Source organism: Equus przewalskii, chromosome 13 (assembly GCF_037783145.1).
Source record: "Equus przewalskii isolate Varuska chromosome 13, EquPr2, whole genome shotgun sequence".
Lineage (NCBI taxonomy): Eukaryota > Metazoa > Chordata > Mammalia > Perissodactyla > Equidae > Equus > Equus przewalskii.
Window position 1 is genome coordinate 72,066,103 of NC_091843.1, and position 21,094 is coordinate 72,087,196.

Below are 21,094 nucleotides of genomic sequence, written 5' to 3' on the forward strand. Positions count from 1 at the left end.
GCATTCGAAACATCTTAGGAAAAGTTTCCAGAGAGGTCAGCTCTAGGAGAGTCTGACTTTAGGAGACGTGAGAAGAAGGCCTTAAACAACCTCACATCCTCTGGGCTAGAGAGATGACCAAGGTGGGTCTCAGAATATTCAAAGTCCTTAAATGTGCCTCCATCAGAAGTCAGAGCCATAAAAGCAGTGTCCACCCTCTTCTTCTCCTGGAAGGGACAGTGCTCCAAGCTCTCTGCCCCAATCTGTAGAATCAGAGTAGCCACTGGGTACCACGAGACACCTCCATTTCTAGGGCGCCAACAGTGTCACCACGCTGTTGGTACCAGCTGGAACACGTGAACTTATGCTCGAGTCTGAGGGCCCATAAGAGGTACCCAATGACTGCTCTTCCACTTGAACTGACTGAAAATACACTGCTGTCCCACCACCACATCCTCCTGCTTAGCACATTCCATGATGTCAACTCTGATAAACCTTAGATGAAAACAGATTTCACAGGAAGCAACTTATCGAAATCGGTAACAGGGAAAGAAAGAATTGTGAGATATTATCTGACATTTATACTGCTCACCTGGGCAACAGGAGTCTGTATACAGGTATTCTAAGAACGACAGGAAAGTCTCTTTGGAAACACCATAAACTGGAATGAGAACACTCTTTGCTTCCATGTAGTTCCCATTAAACATGGCCGCCATCACTTCACAGCGGGCCACCAGGATGGCCCTGTGGGCTGGCACTGTCGTACCTACAAGATTCAAAAGATAAACAAAGCTTCATAAGACAAACTTGCAGAGGTATTATTCTCCCAATCTTTCTTCTAATTAGAGTGGTATTGCATTAGTCACAGCTGAGCTGATGTACAGAAACCAAATTTTGGGGTGATAAACAGCATTAATTCAGAGACTTTTCAATTTTTAATTGACAAAGAGATTTCAAAGTTGACTTTGAAACCAACAATTTGCAAGTCAGGCAACTATTTGTTACTTAGGTTATATTTCCTGAAGATAGAAACATGGGAATAAAATATTCTGCTTCATGTTTTTACAGCCAAACATCCATCCTTTCCAACTGGCTTGAAATACCACCAGCCACTCCTGCCCACATGCCTCCTGAGAAAACAACACAATTACCTTTCTTGAACAACTCACAGAACAGTCCTGGCCAGGCTTTCCCTTGTCAGAAACAGGACTATAGGAAGTAAACCATCCTTGGCCTAAGTAGTCCATAGATCTCAGCAGGAACGGCAAGGGAATCTCTCGTGAGGCCAAGGGAGGCATCTCAGACCTCACAGAAAATTTGGAGGGGGATGGGGTAGTGCCCTGCTGTCTCCCCAGCTTACTGCCTCCCCAGGGAACCTCTCTTTCCTGAATGAACAATGCCTGCTTCTGGGAGAGCCACAGCTACTTTCAATTTTAAAGGCCCCTCAGCTCATACCCTTCACTGAAGCTCATTAAACTAAACTGACTCTCCAGGGAAAGCTTGCTAAGCCCTCCAGCTACCACGCCACTGCACCAAGGCAGCCCCAGATGGGGGACACGTGGCCAGGGGCTCAGGGGTGGAGAAGCAGTTCTCTCACTCCCACCACCTTAGGAAACCATGAATCCACAGCCAGCCTTCAGTTCAGTCTGGATCAGTTCAATGGATCATTACTGAACACGCACCATGTGCCAATCACCATGTTTGCTATTGAAGATACAAAGATGAGGAAGAAGAAGCTGCCCTGCTTTGGAGCAGTCAAGCTTTTAGTTTGGCGGACGACACCACAGCCAGTGTGAGTGACAAAGCTGACCCTTCCCAGAAAGCAACTCTATGAGCCAAACCACTCTGCTCAGCCCAAGAGTCTTCATCTATGCATCCCTAAAAATCTTATACTTCTTGGGGGCATATATTCTTCTCTAAATATTTACAATTACGGGGTTCTTCGCCTTCTTTAAATCCAAGCAAAACATCTTCTGGCTCAGAAAAAAAGAGCTCCATCAAGCCCAGCGACTTTCTCCAAAGCCAATAATTCCTCAGGATCTACAAGCAACACCCGACATAGCCAGTTCTGAGCTCTCTGCTCGCCACTGTGATTTGCGCAGGTGCACCTCCTGCTGGAGCAGGGAGAAGCGGCCGCAGGAGCATCCCTGCCAGTCACCACACACCTACAGCAGGCATCCTCCCCTCTGGGCCCTCTGCCTCTTTGCCTTTAGGCCGCCTGCCCCCAATGTTACAGTGTTCATGGACGAGGGACAACCAGTTTCCATGATTAAAGAATGCTGCGTATATCTGTATATAGTAATTAACAAAGAATTCAAACAGGTAAAGCAATTTGACTGGTAATTTTAAGGTTTTAAAATCTTAAATAGGGTACTATGAAAAAAAGAAAAGGAAAATTAGAAGCATGGCTTAAACAAAACTAGATAAACTATCATTTGGGTTAAGCAGAGGGATTTAAGACTGGCCAAAAATACCAAAAGGACAGTAGATGAGGAAGGAATGTGATAAGTAACCTTGGAATTTTAACAGAAATTTTCCATTGATAATGTGGTTACAAAATCATCAATAATACACTCAGTATCTTAAAGCATTTTCAAGCCGATTTCAATCTCAAAATTTAGTTTGGAAAACCATTATATCTCCAGTTAAGAAAATATCAACTTCTATTTCTCACCACTTTTTGGTTTTTTTGTTTTGTTTTCTTTCATGAGGAAGATTGGCCCTGCACCTGTTGCCAGTCTTCCTCTATTTTGTACGTGGGACACCGCCTATATACATGCTCCATGAGCAGTGTGTAGGTCCGCACCCAGGATCCGAACCTGTGAACCCTGGGCTGCCAAAGCAGAGAGCACAAACTTAACCACTATGCCACCAGGCCAGCTCTGCTTCTCACCTTTTTCAACTGCTGTTTTGGTGTTATAAATTGTTCTGTTGTGAAACTGTAATACAATACACCTCAGTATAGTCACATTTTTAAGCATTGTATATAAACTGTATAAATATATAAACACTGTTTAAAACATGCTGAAAGAGCATAATGCAGTGTTTACATTCTAAACAGCAATAGGACAGCACTGAAGAATTACTCAAGGGGAAAAAGACATCAATTTTCTAGTTAAAAGATAAACATGTTCTTTGAAAATGTCAAGGCCTAAAGTATCTTTCCTTTGTAGTATTTAATTGCTGTTAACAGTTGTAAGAAACTTTTTAAGGAAAAGAGTTTTAAGAGTAAAACAAAATTTAAAAGCCCAAGTTTTCTAGTAACTTTGCATAGATTATTAAAGTCTTTGTTTTTATTTTATAGTAGAATAAAATACTACATTTGTCATACATTCTTCACACTACTTGCCAAGTTTTAAAACTTAAATTCTGAGAATTGTTTTTGGTTTTATTCTGAAAACAGGAAACTTGCCTGGTTCAAGAGACTTAGAATATGTACCACACAAGGAGACAGGGACGGAACATGACTTTCTAAAGGTATTTTTCATGAGATGCAGATTCAAATGTCAAAAGGAAACTAATACCGTTCTAGATCAGGTCTAAATGTTTACCAAGTTTCAGAGCTGCTCTAGTAGCTTTTTAAAAAAAAATTATTTAATGGAAAAAGATACAAACCCAAACAACAAACTGGGGGTGGTAGTAAAAAATATATATGTGTATATATATATATATATATATACACACATATATATATATAAATAATGACTATCTATTATAGGGACAGTAAATAGGTTATTGTTTTTTTCTTTCAAAGATTGGCACCTGAGCTAACATCTGTTGCCAATCCTCTTGTTCTTCTTTTTTTTTGCTTTCTCCTCAAAGCCCCCCAGTACTTAGTTGCAGATTCCATAGTGTAGATTCTGGTTGTGCTGTGTGGGACGCCACCTCAGCAGGGCTAGATGAGCGGTACTAGGTCCAAGCCCAGCAACCGAAACAGTGAAACTCCAGGGCCACCAAAGCAGAGCGCAAACTTAACCATTCAGCCACGAGGCCAGCCCCAGTAAATAAGTTTTATACCCCACGTCAACTCCAGCCGGTTGTGGGTGACGGCCTGGAACATTTTAAAAGAAGGATTTTCCCACGGCCCTGGGTTCCGCAGGCCAAGTGCAGTGACTCACCAGTGTTGGCTGCCATTGTGGGGGGCGGGAGGGGTGTCTACCTTTACACACACCCTCTCAATCCCTGTGACCACTCTACCAGGTGGAAACGAGTATCCCCATTTTACAGGCAAGGAAACAAAGGATCAGAAACGTCAGGTAACACAGCCAAAGCTATACATTAAGTATGCAGCCAAGCAAGATCCCAGCCAGGTCTTCCTAGGCCCTGTGACTACCACCTCATCAAGCTTAACAACAGAAAGGACCTTTTAGAATCTATATGGTTCACCTTCACTTTGCAAATGAGAAGACTTAAGGCCAGACATGTGAAGTGACTTGCCCAAGGACACACATAGGTTGAATGCAAAGCCAAGGCTGGAGCGAGGGCCCCAGAGCACAGGCTCAGCCCTCTGGAGGAGGAGACAACACTGCTGCCTTCTACACACTGGAAGCTTCCCTCCCCTCGCTCTTCAGAAGCTAGGCTTGCCTCTCCTCCAGCTGACAGCACAGAAGCTGTCGCCAGACTCTGCTTCCACTCATTCTTGCTTCTCCCTACTCGTGACTGCCTGATAAGCCTTGGGTTTCGAGCTGGGGAGGCTACGAAGAACACCACAGCAGCTGCTGCAAAGCATCCGTGCTGCCATCCAACTAGCCCTTCCAGCCCATCGCTGCTCTTTCTTTTCTTTTAATATAACACATATTTTCACGTGTTGCATATTCCCTTTTGAAAATCTTTTCAGCAGGTTACACTAACACAATGTTTGGTATCAACGCAAATTATAAGCAGGTGTTAATGACTCCTATGCAAATTATAAGTAAATTTGGTCTCAGCTTTCCTTTTTCCAAATCATTTTTCATGTCTTTCAAGGTCACTCTTTTGTCCCATTCTCAATCTCCTACACTCACATTACAGACAGCGCTGACAGCAGCGTATCAGAAGGCACTTTGGAAAATGTCCAATTCATTGTTTGTCTTGGCTAGTGGCCAAAATTAAAAGGAAAATGAATCTTTCTGGGGGAAAATTTTATATAGTAAATGACTCTTAGCTGCCATACATTTCTACCATAAAATTAGAATTATATCTTCCTTTAAATAATAGCCTATCTGAAGTTCTACTTAATTCATTTGGAAACAACTGCTATCCTTCTTGCATAATTGAGGGTATCTGACCATTTGTGTTAAGATTATGCTTTTAACCTACTAAAGTGACAAACTTATCCAAGCAAATAATCAATAATGGGCACTAAACAGCTCATCTTTATTAAAATTAGGTAGCAGTTTTTTCCTACAGAGAGAAAAAGCAGCTCTCAGTTGCTCTGGTGATAATTCTCAGTGCTGTCAGGAATAAGTAGCTATATCTACAGATGCCTGATGTAAGCCAGGCATGACCCTCAACCCATGGTTAGTTCCTTTTCCTCCAGTAAAAAGGAAGAGAGCTGAATAAAATAAGCTAGAGGCAATATAATTTTAAGTGGGCTGGTTTCAGAGGATTCAAAAAACTAGGATCTTAAATATACAAACAAAAATATTTTATGGGGTGATATTATAAATCACCCTATCGCTTGCTCATCCCTGAAAGTTAATGAAGCATACGCTATGGAGAAAAAAAGCTAAGGCAAATATAATTTTCTTTCCTTATTTTGATAAAACATTTCATTTCCCTTGAAGATTTTGTTGAAATTTAGGCAGTATTAATCTACATCCCACAACAGAGAATAGTCATTACTTTACCTGAAATATTCAAAGCTGAAATAGAAAATTAGGTTAGAAAACAAGAAATAAAAATAAATAATGAACTTTGTAAAAATTGAACTATACCTTGTATTTCGAAGACAACATCAGCAAGCATTGGTTTGTTAAGGAAAAACTTGAGGGAAGTGCTATAAAACCACAGAGGTTTTCTGGCTTGATAGGTTTTGCAATTCCTTAGGCAATTAATCTATAAGGAAAAACAAAAATACAAGGGGAAATATTGAACAATATGCTTTGATAACATAAATGGGCTGGTTAGAGAATTTGGAAAATTGCCCTAAATGTTTTAAGAAACAATGCTTACCTACTCTATGGCATCTCTGATCATAGCTTTCATGGGAACTTATCCTCCAGAACTACATCTGCTGCCTGACAGTGAGCAACGCGGCCTCCGCGGCACTCAGAGCAGTGAGTGAACTGGCTAAGCAAGCGCTCAACTCTATGGCTGAGAAGCTGTGGGGTCCAGAGCTCCCCCACGGGTCTCTGTCATCTGAGAAACAGACAACAGCAGTTCAACCTCATATGAATGCCTCACAAAAAAGTCCTTACACGTACAGCCTGCTCCTTTGTTCACTAATTAAGAAAGTACATACTATGTTAAGTGAAATAAGCCAGCTAGAGAAGGATAATCTGTGTATGACTCCACTCATATGAGGAATTTAAAAATGTGGACTAAGAACAGTTTAGTGGATACCAGGGGAAAGGTGGGGTGGGGGGGTGGGCACAAAGGGTGAAGTGGTGCACCTACAACATGACTGACAAACATTAATGTACAACTGAAATTTCACAAGATTGTAACCTATCATTAACTCAATAAAAAAAAGAAAGTACATACTATACAAAATTTTCACTTGTAATTACGAAAAATACCTATTTTTCCCCTATCGCACCATGTCCTACAGCCTACTAGATCAACATTAAAATACCTGAGGGTGAAACATTGGTTCACCTCCATCTTAATCTACAATCTTATAGTCCTAGATCTCTTTCCTACCCACAGCCGGGACTGCTGGAACCCGTGACAGGCTGCCTGGGTCTCTGCTCTGGAGTCAGAGAACCTCTTCCTTGACTTGCCCTGTCTGTCCTCACACACCAGCTCACTCTAGCTGGCGGCCTCCAGGACCAGTGCTTCTCTGCCTGACCCAGTGGTCTCCAGCCTTCCTCTGCTCCCCACTCAGGACTGGGTGCTCTGTTTATCCTTTCCGTCATCTTTCAGACATTCTTTTGTGCCAACCCCAGAAATCGAGGGCCAGCCCCTCTTCCTTTACCTTCTACTCATTTCCCCTGCTGAATCTCAGAACCTCAGCCCAGCCAAAATGCTGACCTCTGCTTGCCAGCTAGGGAATTCAGAAAGCTTTATCCCTCAGAAATAACCAAGCATATGACTTTAGCAATAAGAATAAATGGCACCTACTTCCCACTTCGGATTAATCTTCTATGGTGGCAAGTTAAAATGTTTGGTGAGAGGGAAAAAAAATATTATCCTTCCTCATTAGGAAGAAGACAACACTCTCCAGAATGATACCCATGAGCAAGACAGAGAACCAAAACAATTCCTGGTCCTTAAAGTATTTTCTCAGATCCTATTGACAATATACTTAACCCCCAGTGAAGGAGTTTGTGGAGAGGATTCAGGTGACTGCCACACATAAAGGAGAGAAACAGACAAAAAGCATCAGAGAATTTGAGAGCTAGCACAGGCTTTCAAAATCCTCCAGGTTATTCCATTTTACAGAGAGCCCTGAGAAGACTTGCTCAAAGTCACAGAGAAAATTCGTGGCAGACTCATAATTTAAATGTACATTTTCTGATTCCCAATTCATTGTTATAGCCCTGTGTTGTACTCAATGAATGAGAGAGACCCTCAGCCCAGGAAAGCATGGGAAGAAAACACAGAACTCTTCTCTCTTCCTGCGCAAAGGAGGGAATTTAGTTCAACATCATGGAATCATACAGCCCTCAGCCTTCCCTTCCATAACAAGGATTCGTTTTATTCGCAGTACTCAAAGGAATGACTGTGTTCAAAATCAGGCCCAAGGAAAGGCTCAGGTTTAGAACAAAAGGCAACACTCTGCCCTAATCATTCAGATAAAGGTTACAAATTTGTATATCATGAATATTATGTAGATGTATACTAGGTATGAATATATGTATAAATTCCTATGTGTATATACTTGGTATGAATATATATATATATATATATATATATAAAGATTATGAATCTATGTAAACAGATTCCCTTCTCACCTATGCCTTGAATTTGGGGAAAAAAAATGGGAGGGCAGAAGTTTGGAGAGAACACAGCTGTACATAATGTACATTTTCACTGGTCCATAAATGAGTTAATCCAGAGAACTTCTGAACAACAGAATGCAGGTTTATGTGCACATTTCTACAAAAGTATTATTTAGTTGAATTAGACTGCAAGAAAGCTAGCACCCTGCCACACACCTGTAAAAGTGGACAGCTTCTATATATCTGCTGAAATGTTATTAAAATAAGAAAGGTCTTGCCCTTTAATTCCATGTCAGTTTGTTAAAAAAAAAGACCATTTTCTCAATTAAAGAATAATCACGAATCTTCATAAAAACTAGTTCAGTTTTAAAATATTAACTTAAAATGTTAAAAACTTAGGTTGTAGAATTGACAGTTATCTGTATAAAAACATTAAAGAAATAATCACTTCTTTCTACATTTAGTATAAACCTATATTCTGCTAGGCATTGCACATAACTCACATTTTTATCTACTGTAGCTAATTTGTTTATCACAGAATCTGAAATAAGAATACACTGGCTAAATTGTGTAGTGTAGTTGTCTTAAAACTTAACAAATTTACTTTTAAACCTCTTACAGACTCTGTACAATCTAACTCAACTAGAGTTTTAACGTGCACAAGTGTATGACTACATACAAAGTCTGTATTTTTATAATCTTTGGACCTAATGTATAAATTTGAACCTATACTAGATGAGAAACAAATCCTTAACTGTCTACCTGGTCAAAGAGATTTCTCAGAACCCCTGAAAAAGGGACACGCAGAAACTGCCTTGCTCCTGAAAACTATGTGGACCTAAACTGTGAGGAGTGAGAAAGCATCCCCTCCAAAAGCTTATCTGTAACTAGACACATTCAGCAGCCCTCCATTCTTGACATGGACCGCATCTTCCTGGAGCTCCAGGAGCAGGTTTCAGAGGACGGAATTCACAAACCAAGATTTTACAGACATGACACACACATATTGTAATTCTTATATGAATTAAAATCAGAGACAGTGAGAAATAAGATGTAAATATTTAAATGTTAAAAAACAGACTTAAGGCCAACAAATTTATATATTATTGACTCTTCTCATAACTCAATATCATATTCATCATAGTATATTAGTTACAATTCAGAGAAAATCAAAGTAAACTAACTTACAATAAACTGATTTACCTTTCCTGGTGTTTTTAAAATGCACTTAACTTTCTCAATTACACTGGAAACATCCCCAGAATCTTTCAACTTCTTCCTGATATCTTCTTCCAATTCTTCCCACTGGAAAGCACCTGTAAACCAATTAACATATAATGAATTTTTCTGATAAAGCAGGAAGAAAAAAACTCTTATTAGATATCAGTGTTCCCCCTTTTTTAGTATTTTCTTTACCAAATATATATCTTTGTAATTACACTAAAACATTTAAACAGCTCTTACATTTTTAAAAAATCAGTTTGCCTTCCTCAAAATTATTGCTCAAAACCTAAAGTCTTCCTCTCTGAACAGCTGTCACCTCTCCATAGTAGTGGTCAGCTAGTGATAATGGCAATGGCCAGAATATGAGTTACCATCACAAGTGGTCCAACACCCAAACTATTTACTTGCTCTAGGTAAGAAGGCGTATGTGGTCTTTTCTAAGGTTGAATTAAATCATTCTGATCATGGAGAGCAGTGACTACCATCAGGTAGAGGAATAAGCAGTAGGAACAAAATGCATTCGGACAGTCTCATGCACTGTCAGGAACACATCAGGATGCTCCATAGCCAACTCTATAGAACCAACCTGAAGAAAGGAGCTAGATAATTTTCTGATGTGCTACAGGACCGTGGCATTGGAGCAAAATCATCCCTCCTGGTCCCTCTCTCCCCTTGTCTTCACCCCAAACCCCTTCCAAGGTATCTTTTCCTAGGCTCACTTCCTTCTGTCTCACACTGTCAGCCCTTTTTCTCTATGTCTTATGAAACTCCTTTTTGACGATCAGCACAAGTTCACCTTCTCCCCAAGCACCCCTGTCACTTGGCCTGCGGCAGCCTCCGATCAGCCTCCCTGCTCCCTAGTGGCCTTTTTCCCATCGAATCTATCCTATTACTCAATGCTGATAAATTTCCAAACTGATCACGATATTCCGAGAGATCACCCCCATCCACCTCATGGCTTATAGAAAGTCCTAACTCCTAAAAATAGAATTCAGAAAGGTGTAGTGTGGGCAGGCATAGCGGGGAGACGCAGGTTCAAGTTCTATTTCTGCCACTAATTACTGGTGTAACTTTAAGCAAGTCACTTCCCCTCTCTGGGTAACTCAAGATGCTTTTCTTTCTGCTTTCAATCTGTCTCTTCTGATGCTTCCCTCCCCACATCCAGAACTTTGCCTTCATGGATATATGGGAGTGGGGAGGGCACATAATAAGCATTAATTGAACCAATGAGGTCAGGCAATTGCAGCTAGCCTGTACCAACGAGATCCAAAGCTAATCTGAAGAGTCAGACTGATGGTCCAGCGGCTCTCAGGCCTCATCACAGCTGAGCCCTCAGCACTTGGCACTTTCGCATGTCGTTAAACTTCTCCTCACCTGGCTGTCACGATTACTACAGTGTGTCCTAGGGGGAGGGAAAAGGAGAGCCCTGATTTGAGGCATTTGCTATTTCTGTGATGTAAGTACTTCCACCATGGCCAAATTCAACCTACCAACATGACTTCGCAGAATATAGAATTGGGAAGAGAGAAATCCAATTGGCTCGCACAAGCTGGTGCCAGCCAGCTCCAGCACACCACTTTTGATCACCCTTTTCCTGAGTTCACTGTTAGCTCCCCTCCCTCCTCCAATTCCCAAAGGTGTGCAGTCTAGAGCAAGTCTGTGCTTTTGTTTCCCTCTTCCTGCACTAGTGACTTTTAACTTTAAAGTCACACACTTTTTTCACAATCTGATAAATTCTTCAGATTGTCTCTCCAGAAAATTTCCCATGCACACATAGACAATAAAGTCTCTATAAAAATGTCAGGAGCAGAAGAATCCCTTAGAAACCAAAGGACCCCAGATCAAGAAAATTTACTCTATGCCAGTAATTCTCAACTCTACTTGCACATTACATTTATCTGGAGATCTTTCATAAAATACCATCAGAGGAGGTCTTACCCCCAGACCAGTTAAATTAGAATTTCTAGGGCTGGGGCCCAAACATCAATTTTAAAAGTCTGCCAGGTCATTTTAATGTGCACTGAGTGCTGATGACCACTGCTCTTCCTTCAGACATTTCATCCATCATGAAAGCCCAGGGTTAGTGGGATGCAGCAACCTGTAGGTGTAGGTATTTTTGATTGTCTGCATTCATGCATGCTAAAGGGCAGCACAGATACTGTCTCCTAAAAGTAAAATTATATTACTTAAAGAACACCTACACAATATCTCCATTCAGAAGATTATCTGAAAGAAAGCAAGCAACAAATCTAAACATATGGGATTAGGAGCAGGTAAATCCCTACAGGTCACAAATCTGTTTGAGAACAAACACAGAAAGATCCAATAACCAAAAATGAAAGTAAGACTAGTTCATCAGGACACTTCAATGATCAGGCTGTTTTCATAATTAGAAATGCTAATCAAATCACCTTTGACACTTTTAGGTCCTAATAAAGCCATAATCCTCAGATTAGGATTTTCTTTTCATTTTTTTTATTGTCATAAGAACATTTAACATGGAATCTATCCTCTTAATGGTTTTCAATACAGTATGGTTAACAATAGGCATAATGTTGTCTGTACAGCAGATCTCTAGAACTTATTTGTCTGCAAAAGTGACTGAGATTTTTCCTTTCCGAGCATTTATTATACTCTTTAGAGAGCGTGGTATGTTTGTGCACACTAAGCTGTGTTTTTAATGCAATGCAGAAAAGAGCATGCTACAGAATAATTCCAAGAGCTGAAGAATACGATGCAAACTGAAGATGAACGCTCGTCCACATATTCATTTACGCTGGCAGCATTTCAGTAAGTGACGTGAAATTCTAAGAGCCATCTGTGGCAGGAAGAGCTCAAAGCTAAATTCTTGAGGCTCTTAGAAATATTTCAATTCCTAACCATCTGAGATCATGTGACTCAGGAATTTGCAAGCATAAAGACTGTATCGGGTATTGTAAGAATGTCACAATTATATGCCATTTAAGGATTACTCTGTGAAGACCAGGAAACTGCTGGCCTCACTTTTCAGATTCCTCCTTCTCCTTTAGTGTTAATTATTAAGTACTTATACATTATGCAGTGTTGGGTGTTATCCAATAGAAAAATAACATAAACAAAACGGACACTATCACTGTGTCTGTTTGCTCAGAAATCTGAATAGGAAAATAAACTGAAGCCGTACATATGTGTGTAAAGTGTTAGCCAGATTATTAAACAGGTCCTTCCTAAATATAAGATCCAAATGTCCAATGGTGACACAATATATATAAAATTTCAAATTCCTAAAGATTAAAAAAAAAAACCATGCTATCTAAAAAAAACAAGACATTCTTTCAATTTGGTTCATTAAAAAAAAAGGGCAGGAGATAGGTTTAATATGGCTTTTCAGCCCATGTTTGCTCAGGGCAAATATTCCTGAGCATGCCATGTCACGGAGTTCTACCTCTCTTACCAACCCAGCTGACGGGAGCACAAACGGCTCCTGTCTACTACGGTCCCTGCCATAACTGGTGGGTAGGCCAGGGCTTCTGCGAGGAAACCATTGCATAACTGGGTCTTAAAACTTGTGTGCTGTTCAAAAATTTTTAAATGTTCAACATCAAGAACAAGAAAAACAAACCAAAAAGACATACAAGCCCGGCCTCTTTATTGAAGTCTCTGAGAAAAAAATGTAGATTTAAATTTTTTGTTTGATTTGATAAAAATATGTTTTTAAAAAACAGTAACCTGTTCATAAACAAAGACTAGAGGGTAAAACAAAACATCAATAAATGTTCAGATATTTGAGAGTGGAAATCTATTTGATTTCTTTTCTCTTAAATTTTCTGCATTTTTCATAATTTTCATTACTGTGCAAATACAGCTTTAACATCTCTTTAAAAATGACTTAAAGTCACTTTTGCTTGAGTCTGAGGTTATACTCTGTAAATAATTAAAGAATAACTAATAGGTACCTGCTCAAGCATTCATTTTCCCTTCTGCTCAACCAGAATCAGCGTCTCCCTGTAGCCCCAGGTCAATGGCCTGTGGCCCTGCTCATACCTGACACCACCTCTTGTCTGGACTGTGACACACAAGGACAGAGCAGAGCAGAAGTGCAAGAGCTCTGTGGCAGATTAGGAAGCCCATGCTCTGAACTGGTCAAGGGCTTGTAGCTCTCTTTGCCATGGTGCCCTCTGCCCTTGAATCCTATTCCCAGGCCCGCTTAGTTTCCACCCAAATACTGAGCATCTGCTCTCCCCAACTTCAGGCCAGGGCTACAACACGGCACCGACAGCCCCAGCTCCAAAAAGCTCCACATCAGTCAGTCTTGAAGCTGACCCCTGACTTTGTGCCCTGAGACTGATAACTGGGTTCCTCTCCTGGGCCTCTGTGCTGAATTCCAAGCCCTTATTCCTTGACGATAACTGGTACCCAGTTCTTCCCAGCACAGGTGTTGCAGCTGCTTGTGGTCCAGAGCATCAGCATCACCTGAGGCTGTTGGAAATGCAGCATCTCATGCCTCACCTGGGCCTACTAAATCAGAATCTGCACATTAGCAAGATCCCCAGCTGACTTGTTTGCACTTTAAGGTTTGAAAAGCACTGGTCCAGATGATGGACCAGCCCCAACACCAACCACCTGTTGTCAGAGTATTGGCCTTCCTGAGGTTGATCTCCAGAGTAACAGGGCCTCCTGACTGGACTTCTGTCTTGTCTGCTCTAGTCCATCCTTCTACCATCACCAGAGATGAGCTTTCTAAAGCTGAGTCTGATCATGCTTAAAATTCTAGAACAGCTTCTAAGAACAGCAGGAACAGCTCCCACGGGCCTTGCCAGCCTCATCTCCTATGAGCCATCACTTCCCATGCATGCTCCAGTCAGGGGACATTACCTGTGGTTCCTGAAAAACAGCAGTTACCAAAGATGACATTTTCCTGAATGCAAATATCCCAATATATTAAATTCTTTCAAATAGCATTAGAGTGAACACATAAAATACTTATGAGAGATAATTGACTCTGGGGAAGGGGAATAGGAGATGAGGAGAAATTTTATTTTTCTTTTCTTTCCCCCTTTATTCCATCTGCATGTATTAATTTTGCAATTTAAAAAAAATCACTCCCTAGGAGAAAGACAAGCAGGTGCCGTCACTGGAGGTACGTCTAGCTATTTACTGCTACCACGTTAGAGAGGATATAACTGACCTCAAAGTGTTCATGTGTCTTTGAAAGTACTCAGTGGATACTGTGGGAAACTTGCTGAATAATTCATAACTTCAACAGTAAGATCATTGACAAGAAAAGCCAAACACTTCCTTTATAGTTCTCCAAACATAGCATTAAAGACTTTTTTTTAACAGTATACGTTTTGGTCTTTCAACGTTAGTCTCAAATTCTGAATTGTGAGATTCTAAGTTTAAACACAAAAATGTGTAGTACTAACTGAAGTCTTTACCTAGTCTGGTTTATCCATATGATGATTCACAGCTGCTAGAGTCTACTCATTAATTCAGCTGACACAGAAAAGCGGCCATGTTGAAGGGAATGTGCTGGAATGCTCTGTAGCAGTGGTTTCTTATGTCTTTTCCAAGCCAACAGTCACTGAACGAAGGATTTAAGACCCACCACTATATTCTACTCTAACATATATACATTTTTAATCCACTTAAATCTGCATGCTGTAACTGTATTTTTCACAACCATTAATTTTTATTTTAACTTATAAAATTATACAACCACAACCCAAATGAAATAAGTAAAATTTTATCTTTAATATCAATCATTTCAACTGAAGGCTACCCAAAACTTTCCTACCTACATGAAATGACACTTTTTATTTGAAAACCTTTATAAACTTCCTATCTGCCCCCAATTCTGAAGTCTAAAAACAGATTATAGACGTTTCACCAGATACATTCCAGAGAAGGAATGACCTTAATCTAATATTTCATCAGCAAATGATTCCAAGTGGGAAAAGAAAATTAAAGAAGAGAAAAGTTCTCAGAAATTTTATGTTTAGATGCTTACTTTAAAAACCATTTTACATCCATTCTTTTCCATTCTTATATGGGACCCTCAGATATGACACCTTCAATTTGCTCATGACTAGATAAAACTTCTGTTCTTTAGAATATAGTTGCTATTGAGTTTTTAAAAGGACAAGAAGAAAAATAATTGCCAAGTTGAGTCTTAAAAATATAAGGGCACAGTAAGAAAAAAAATTAAAGTCTAAAATAGTTATAGCCAAAGTTGATCAGATCTCAGCCTAAACTATCTTTAAATACCTTTTCCAGTCCCTAACCTGAATGCAATGACCTTGCTAACTTCTGTCCTCAATTCCCTCCAAAATCAAAGAGTCAGACAGAAAGGAGAATAAATAGCTAGGTTTTAAGATGTAGACACTTATATTCACATACACTTGAAAAACATTATTTCTTTAAAGTTAAACTGGATAAGAAATGCCTATATTTTCACATTCTGGATATTTTTTTAAAAATAAAATACTAACACACATGCTCAGTAGGTAAAGAGACTATTGTTTTTACAAGTAGATTTTAAACCAAGGCAAGTATGTGTAAGGAAGATAGAAAGCTTGGTCCACTTCCTGTATATAAACAAAGACTATTTCATGCATAATCTTTGCCTTAGGTGGTAGAAAGAAGAACTAACCAAAACTAACCAATTCACCTGAGGACCACAGGCATACTTCACTTCAAAAGTTCAAGAGAATGCACCAGAACCATTTGACAAGATACCTGAATAAATGAAGCGCAGAATGTCCGATAAACAAGAACAGAAGAGGACGTCTTTAACAATGACTCGTAATGGTGGGTTGCCTGGAGAATCCTGGCTAGCACCTGAAAAGGCAGGATCTCTGTTTATGGCGAAGAGATCCTGGGTAGTTCGGATGATGCTGGAATCCTGAATGTCAGCAGGACTCTTCACATTGAAAAGCAGCATGAAAACATGGCTTACGGCGCAGAGAACAATCTTGTGGGCTTCTACAACTTCCTTTAAATCTGGGTTGTAAAATACCACATCCACACACTGGCAGCAGAACAGCAAGTTATTTAAATCAGAGTTATAATGCGATGCTTCAGCCTTTAAGACGGGCATTTTTTCTGTTTTAAAAAAAGAAAATAAAAATAACAAACTATTTTTTAGGTCTAAAGACCCAATCATTTCAGGTTTATTTTAAACATAACAAAACAATATTTTTTAATATTAGGTTAAACCATATGAAATTGCCATTGTTTGGCCATTTTTGACCTACAAAAATAGAAATTTTGTATAGCTTAACCTGATAATAAACATATGTAAACTAATTATCCAGGGATAACACAGGCATACGGAAATACCGTATTTTTTATAGTGCAAATGAAAAACATACTACTGCCATACAGAGCAATAAAATGGCATTTCTCACTATTTGTGTGTCCCAAAATAAAATATTTCTCCAAACACTGAACTTTAGTGTGCTGGTAGTCATCATTCTTTACTTTCGCCTGACAAAAATTTCAAACAAATTGCTGAATAAGTTCTGAAGAAGCCAACCTCACAAGTGAGGTCGTTATGCTCCGGGGACAGGAAGTGGAGGTGGAGGGCTAGCTTGTGAAAACTGCAGCCTCTCAAAGCCAGGGCTCTGAGTCTTGGACTCGACTGTCGGAAACCATTTTCACCATTTTATTTTGATCCTAAAATTAATATTGCTTTCCTCCTAGTAAAACAATATGTTTGCCCCAAACCAGCTTTTTCCCCTCAGCACACTTCAGGGAGAGTGTTAACTAGGCTCCTTAATTTCCAAAAGATGAAGTAACTTGCCATTTCCTAGTTTGACCACCAGCAAAGACTGACTAGCCCTTCATCAATTCAACATATCCACACAGTGGACCACGCCCTAGAGCCTGATCATAGATCCTAATGGGAAAATGTCAGCTGTCTAACTTTTTCCCAAAGCTGAGCTGAGGAAAGCGTTATCTATGAAGGGTTGCTTGAAGAACATGCAATCCTCCAAATCAGAGGAATTCAGACTGCTTTAGCAATAAAAATTCTTTATTCTAAAGCGAAACTCCAGTCTATAAAACAGACAGGAACAAGGTACTCGGAGGCGGGGCTCTGCCTGAACTCTGCCTCACCCGCCCTCCTCTCCACTGCCTGAGGCACCTGCACAGAACCTTAAAGGCTGAGAAATGCCTGAAAGCCACGTGCCCAGAGCCCAGCATCTGCCCTCAGAACAAGTCAGCCCCAGAATGAACGTGTACCCAGACCTGTGTCGTCCTGGAGCCCTGGGTAATGTTCTGCGAAATAACACAGCTCTCCTAACAGAAGGGTACAAGCATCAGCCTTGTGAGAGCTGAGACTGCCTTGCCGACAGGAGGCTTTTGAAGGCCCTGTCCACACTATCACCTAGTGCCCCCAAATGAAGACCAACATGAGAAATTTCTTTTAATGCTAAATGACATGAAGGGCTTTGCTTCTCTGAGGAACTGGTGTATTTTCTCTTTTTGATTAAAAAGAACAAAAAAATAATCTATCTACATTATTTACTTGGCTTCTTCCTCACCCATATTCTCATGCAGAAAGTATTTAAAGCCCTTGTGTTTCCTACATAGCAGACCATGTCTCCCCTCTCACTTTGCACACCAGAAACTCAAAGCCAAGCGTGGGTCATTTATGGTCTCTATATCTGCATTTTTTTTTAAACCTGGAGTTGACCTCTTATCCTAATTTACATTCTCCTGATTTTTATTTACATCCATTCATTTAGCAAATACTTATCAAGTCCCTACTTTTTAAAACAATATCCATAACAAATTGATCTGGATAGAGTACTATTCTATTTCTATCACAAAATTAAGCAAAAAATTCTGATAACAGTTGATGTAATTTTATTTATTTTACTTTCCTCTGACCTCGTATTATGAACATTTTCAAACATTCAAAAAAGTTGAAAGAATGATACAACGGGCACACATATATCCTTCACTTAGATTCTGCAATTATTAACATTTTGTCATTTTTTGCCTTATTGATGGATAGATACACTCACATCCACACACACTCATACTGCTGAACCATTTAAAAGTAAGTTGTAATTATCAGGATACTTCGGCTCTTTCTCATTCACCTCCTAAGAATAAGGACATTCTTCCATTAACCACAATACCATTACCATACATAAGAAAATTAACAGTAATTCCATAATATCATCTAATTTCCAGTCGATATTAAAGTTTTACCCAACGGTCACAAGAAAGTCTTTTAGATGTTTTTATTGAACAAGTAGCCAACCAAGGGTCATGCAGTGTGTTTGGTTGTTATTTCTCATCAGACTTTAATCTAGAACAGCTCTCCACCACATACATCATTTTGTTAAGAATTGACAGGCTCAAGATTTTAAGCCAGTATTCCTCAAAATATAGTCCAAGTACCGCGTGCTTCAGGATCACCAGGGAAGCTTATTTGAAAAGCAGATTCTGGGCCCCATCCCAGATTTCCCAAAGAAGAATGTCAGGTGAGTCCTGAACATACTCAAATTTGAGGACAATTGCTCTAGGACTTGTGAAATGATCTATAATAAATATCAACTGAAAGTCTAGACATGGGTTATAAACGCACCTGGTTGTTCAAGCTGAGGTGGTCTAATTCCATGAAACGAGCTGCTCATTTTCCTTTTCTTCATTTTTTCACTTGTCTTCTGATTTAAGGCTTGAATCATGAAATACTCCAACTAAAAGATGAATCAATTTTTAATTAAAGTGCCAAGAAACTATGTATCTGACATGACAATTTATACCCCAAATCTCATTTGCCAAATATTTTTTAATGACAGTACTATTTACACGTATGCTTTAGCACTTTTCAACAATTTTTTTATTTAAAAAAATGCATCAAGTAGAATAGATTGTGCCTTGTCTAACCATAAATAAACCATCCATTCAAGAAGAACTCTTTATTCTCTTGAATAATCAAGAAAGCCAAGCAGTACAACTGTGTGACTGTCAATAACTGTCTCGTGGCACCCAAAGCAGTTAATACTAGAAAAATTGAAGGCAGGACAGATCTGGCTCTATGTCACAGACGCTCCTATCAGCCAGGGAAGTTCACATCTGCTCTATTTTTTTCTTGAATAAAATTACTTTGAAATATATCCTTTATGTTATAAATTAAAAATCTTCACCACATGCACTTACACAGCTCCAGGCCTGTGCCTTACACTATGAGGCCTGGGGCAAAAGTACAAATGGAGGATCACATGCCACATTCACAAATATTTAAATATCACAAACCAAGAAAACAAACTGTCATGTAAAAGATATTCTATCCTCCTCTGACAAATACATCATCACAAAAGTCTGGTAGGCTAGGTTCGGATTTAAATTCTCAGATTCCTTGGAGTTTCATGTGGCACAGGGAAAGCTGGGCCCTAGCTCCTGGGCCCCAAGACTGCCCCTTCTCTCCTCATCCCTGCTCCATCCCACACCTTGAGGATCTTCGTGCAAACAAGTGGACATCCACACTCACATATCCAAGCTCCACTCACTCTCCCCTTTCCCATTCCTCAAAAGCAGTCACCCCTCGGCCACCTCTCAGACCTAGGGATGTACACAGCAGCAATGTGGTCCACCTTCAGGAGGACAGACCTAGTGAAGAGGCCTGCATAGGCCGGGGCAACAGACTCAGGGCCAGCTCATCAGAGAATTCTGGGGTCCTGGATTTTGGAGCATGGTCACAGCACTGTTCAATAGAACTTTCTATTCTGTGTTGATGGAAATTATATCTGTGATATCTGTGTTATTCAGTACAGTAGCCACTAGCCACATGTAGCTACTGAGCACCTGAAACGTGGCTAGTGCGCCAGAAGAACTAAATTTTTAAAAATTGATTTAAATACAAATAGCTACATGTGGCCAGTGGCTACCATATTGGATGGTGCAGGTCTAGAAGGGGCTCCGTCAATTCGTGCCCTGTGGGGAGGAGTGCAACTGGAGGACGACCAGATGGGGCTCTTTAAAAGTTGGAAGCACCTGCCGCTCCTGCCAGATCTTCATCCCTGACTCTTAAACACAAGATTTTAAATGCTCCTTTCAGTCTGACATCATCTCCATCCATATTCTTGCAAACGCCATTATTTCTCACACTCAAGATCTCAGTTGTACTTTACTACTCAAGAGTCTGAAAACAGATCATTCTGATCTTATTTCCACATTCTCATCAAGTTGTGAGTTAAGGAAAAAAGAGACCACCATGTCTTTCTCCCCACCTTGACCACATCTTCAATATTCCTCATGCCGCCAACCCTAACTGCAAAACTAGGCATTAGGAAAAAAGAGAAACAAGGAGGGGAAAGAAGAGAGGGATGGGAAAATGGGAGTTGGGAGGTGGGAAGACTGATTCTAAAATGGGGGACAAGGAGACCTAAGGCCCCCAAGAGAACCAGCCACTTCCTCTCCAACAAACGAAACCAAACTACGTTTTTTCCCCTAACTCCCTAGGTATTTCAGGGAAATGCAAGATTCTTAGACCAAATTAAGATTTATTTTTAAAACCACTAAAATGTAATCTGCTTGACAGGAAAATCAGATTCCACCCCTCTCTACCTTTCTACCCACTGCCTATCACTACAGATAAATAAGACAAAAGTTTCTTACAGTAATTGATAATATTAATATTGTGAGCATATCTTCCTTAATGCTGTATTATTAATGTTTCTTTCCCTTACTGGGTGAATAACAGCCAATTACATTTGAGAGAAGTCAGAATCATTTATATTTGGTTCTTATTTTATTTTTGGTTCTTATTTGGAGTTTAGCAACTCCAAGAAATGAACAAATGAAATTTCGAT

The 21,094-nt window shown here is 39.8% G+C and overlaps 1 protein-coding gene and 1 long non-coding RNA gene across 2 annotated transcripts in view; one reads left to right on the plus strand and one right to left on the minus strand.

The window, feature by feature from the left end:
- RHOBTB3 (Rho related BTB domain containing 3) overlaps positions 1 to 21,094 on the minus strand; it is a 52,655-nt gene that overhangs the window by 15,330 nt on the left and 16,231 nt on the right. The window contains exons 5-9 of the mRNA XM_008520979.2: positions 18,868 to 18,979; positions 16,005 to 16,370; positions 9,267 to 9,379; positions 5,895 to 6,015; positions 572 to 745 (exon numbers count right to left, since the gene is read on the minus strand). Coding sequence (XP_008519201.1) covers positions 572 to 745; positions 5,895 to 6,015; positions 9,267 to 9,379; positions 16,005 to 16,370; positions 18,868 to 18,979 — 886 coding nt within the window. The remainder of the gene's footprint in view (positions 1 to 571; positions 746 to 5,894; positions 6,016 to 9,266; positions 9,380 to 16,004; positions 16,371 to 18,867; positions 18,980 to 21,094) is intronic.
- On the plus strand, positions 650 to 16,717 carry LOC139075154 (uncharacterized). The gene is made up of 5 exons (XR_011525273.1): positions 650 to 794; positions 1,048 to 2,301; positions 3,383 to 3,456; positions 11,979 to 12,077; positions 15,898 to 16,717. It is a non-coding gene; the product is annotated as an uncharacterized lncRNA (long non-coding RNA).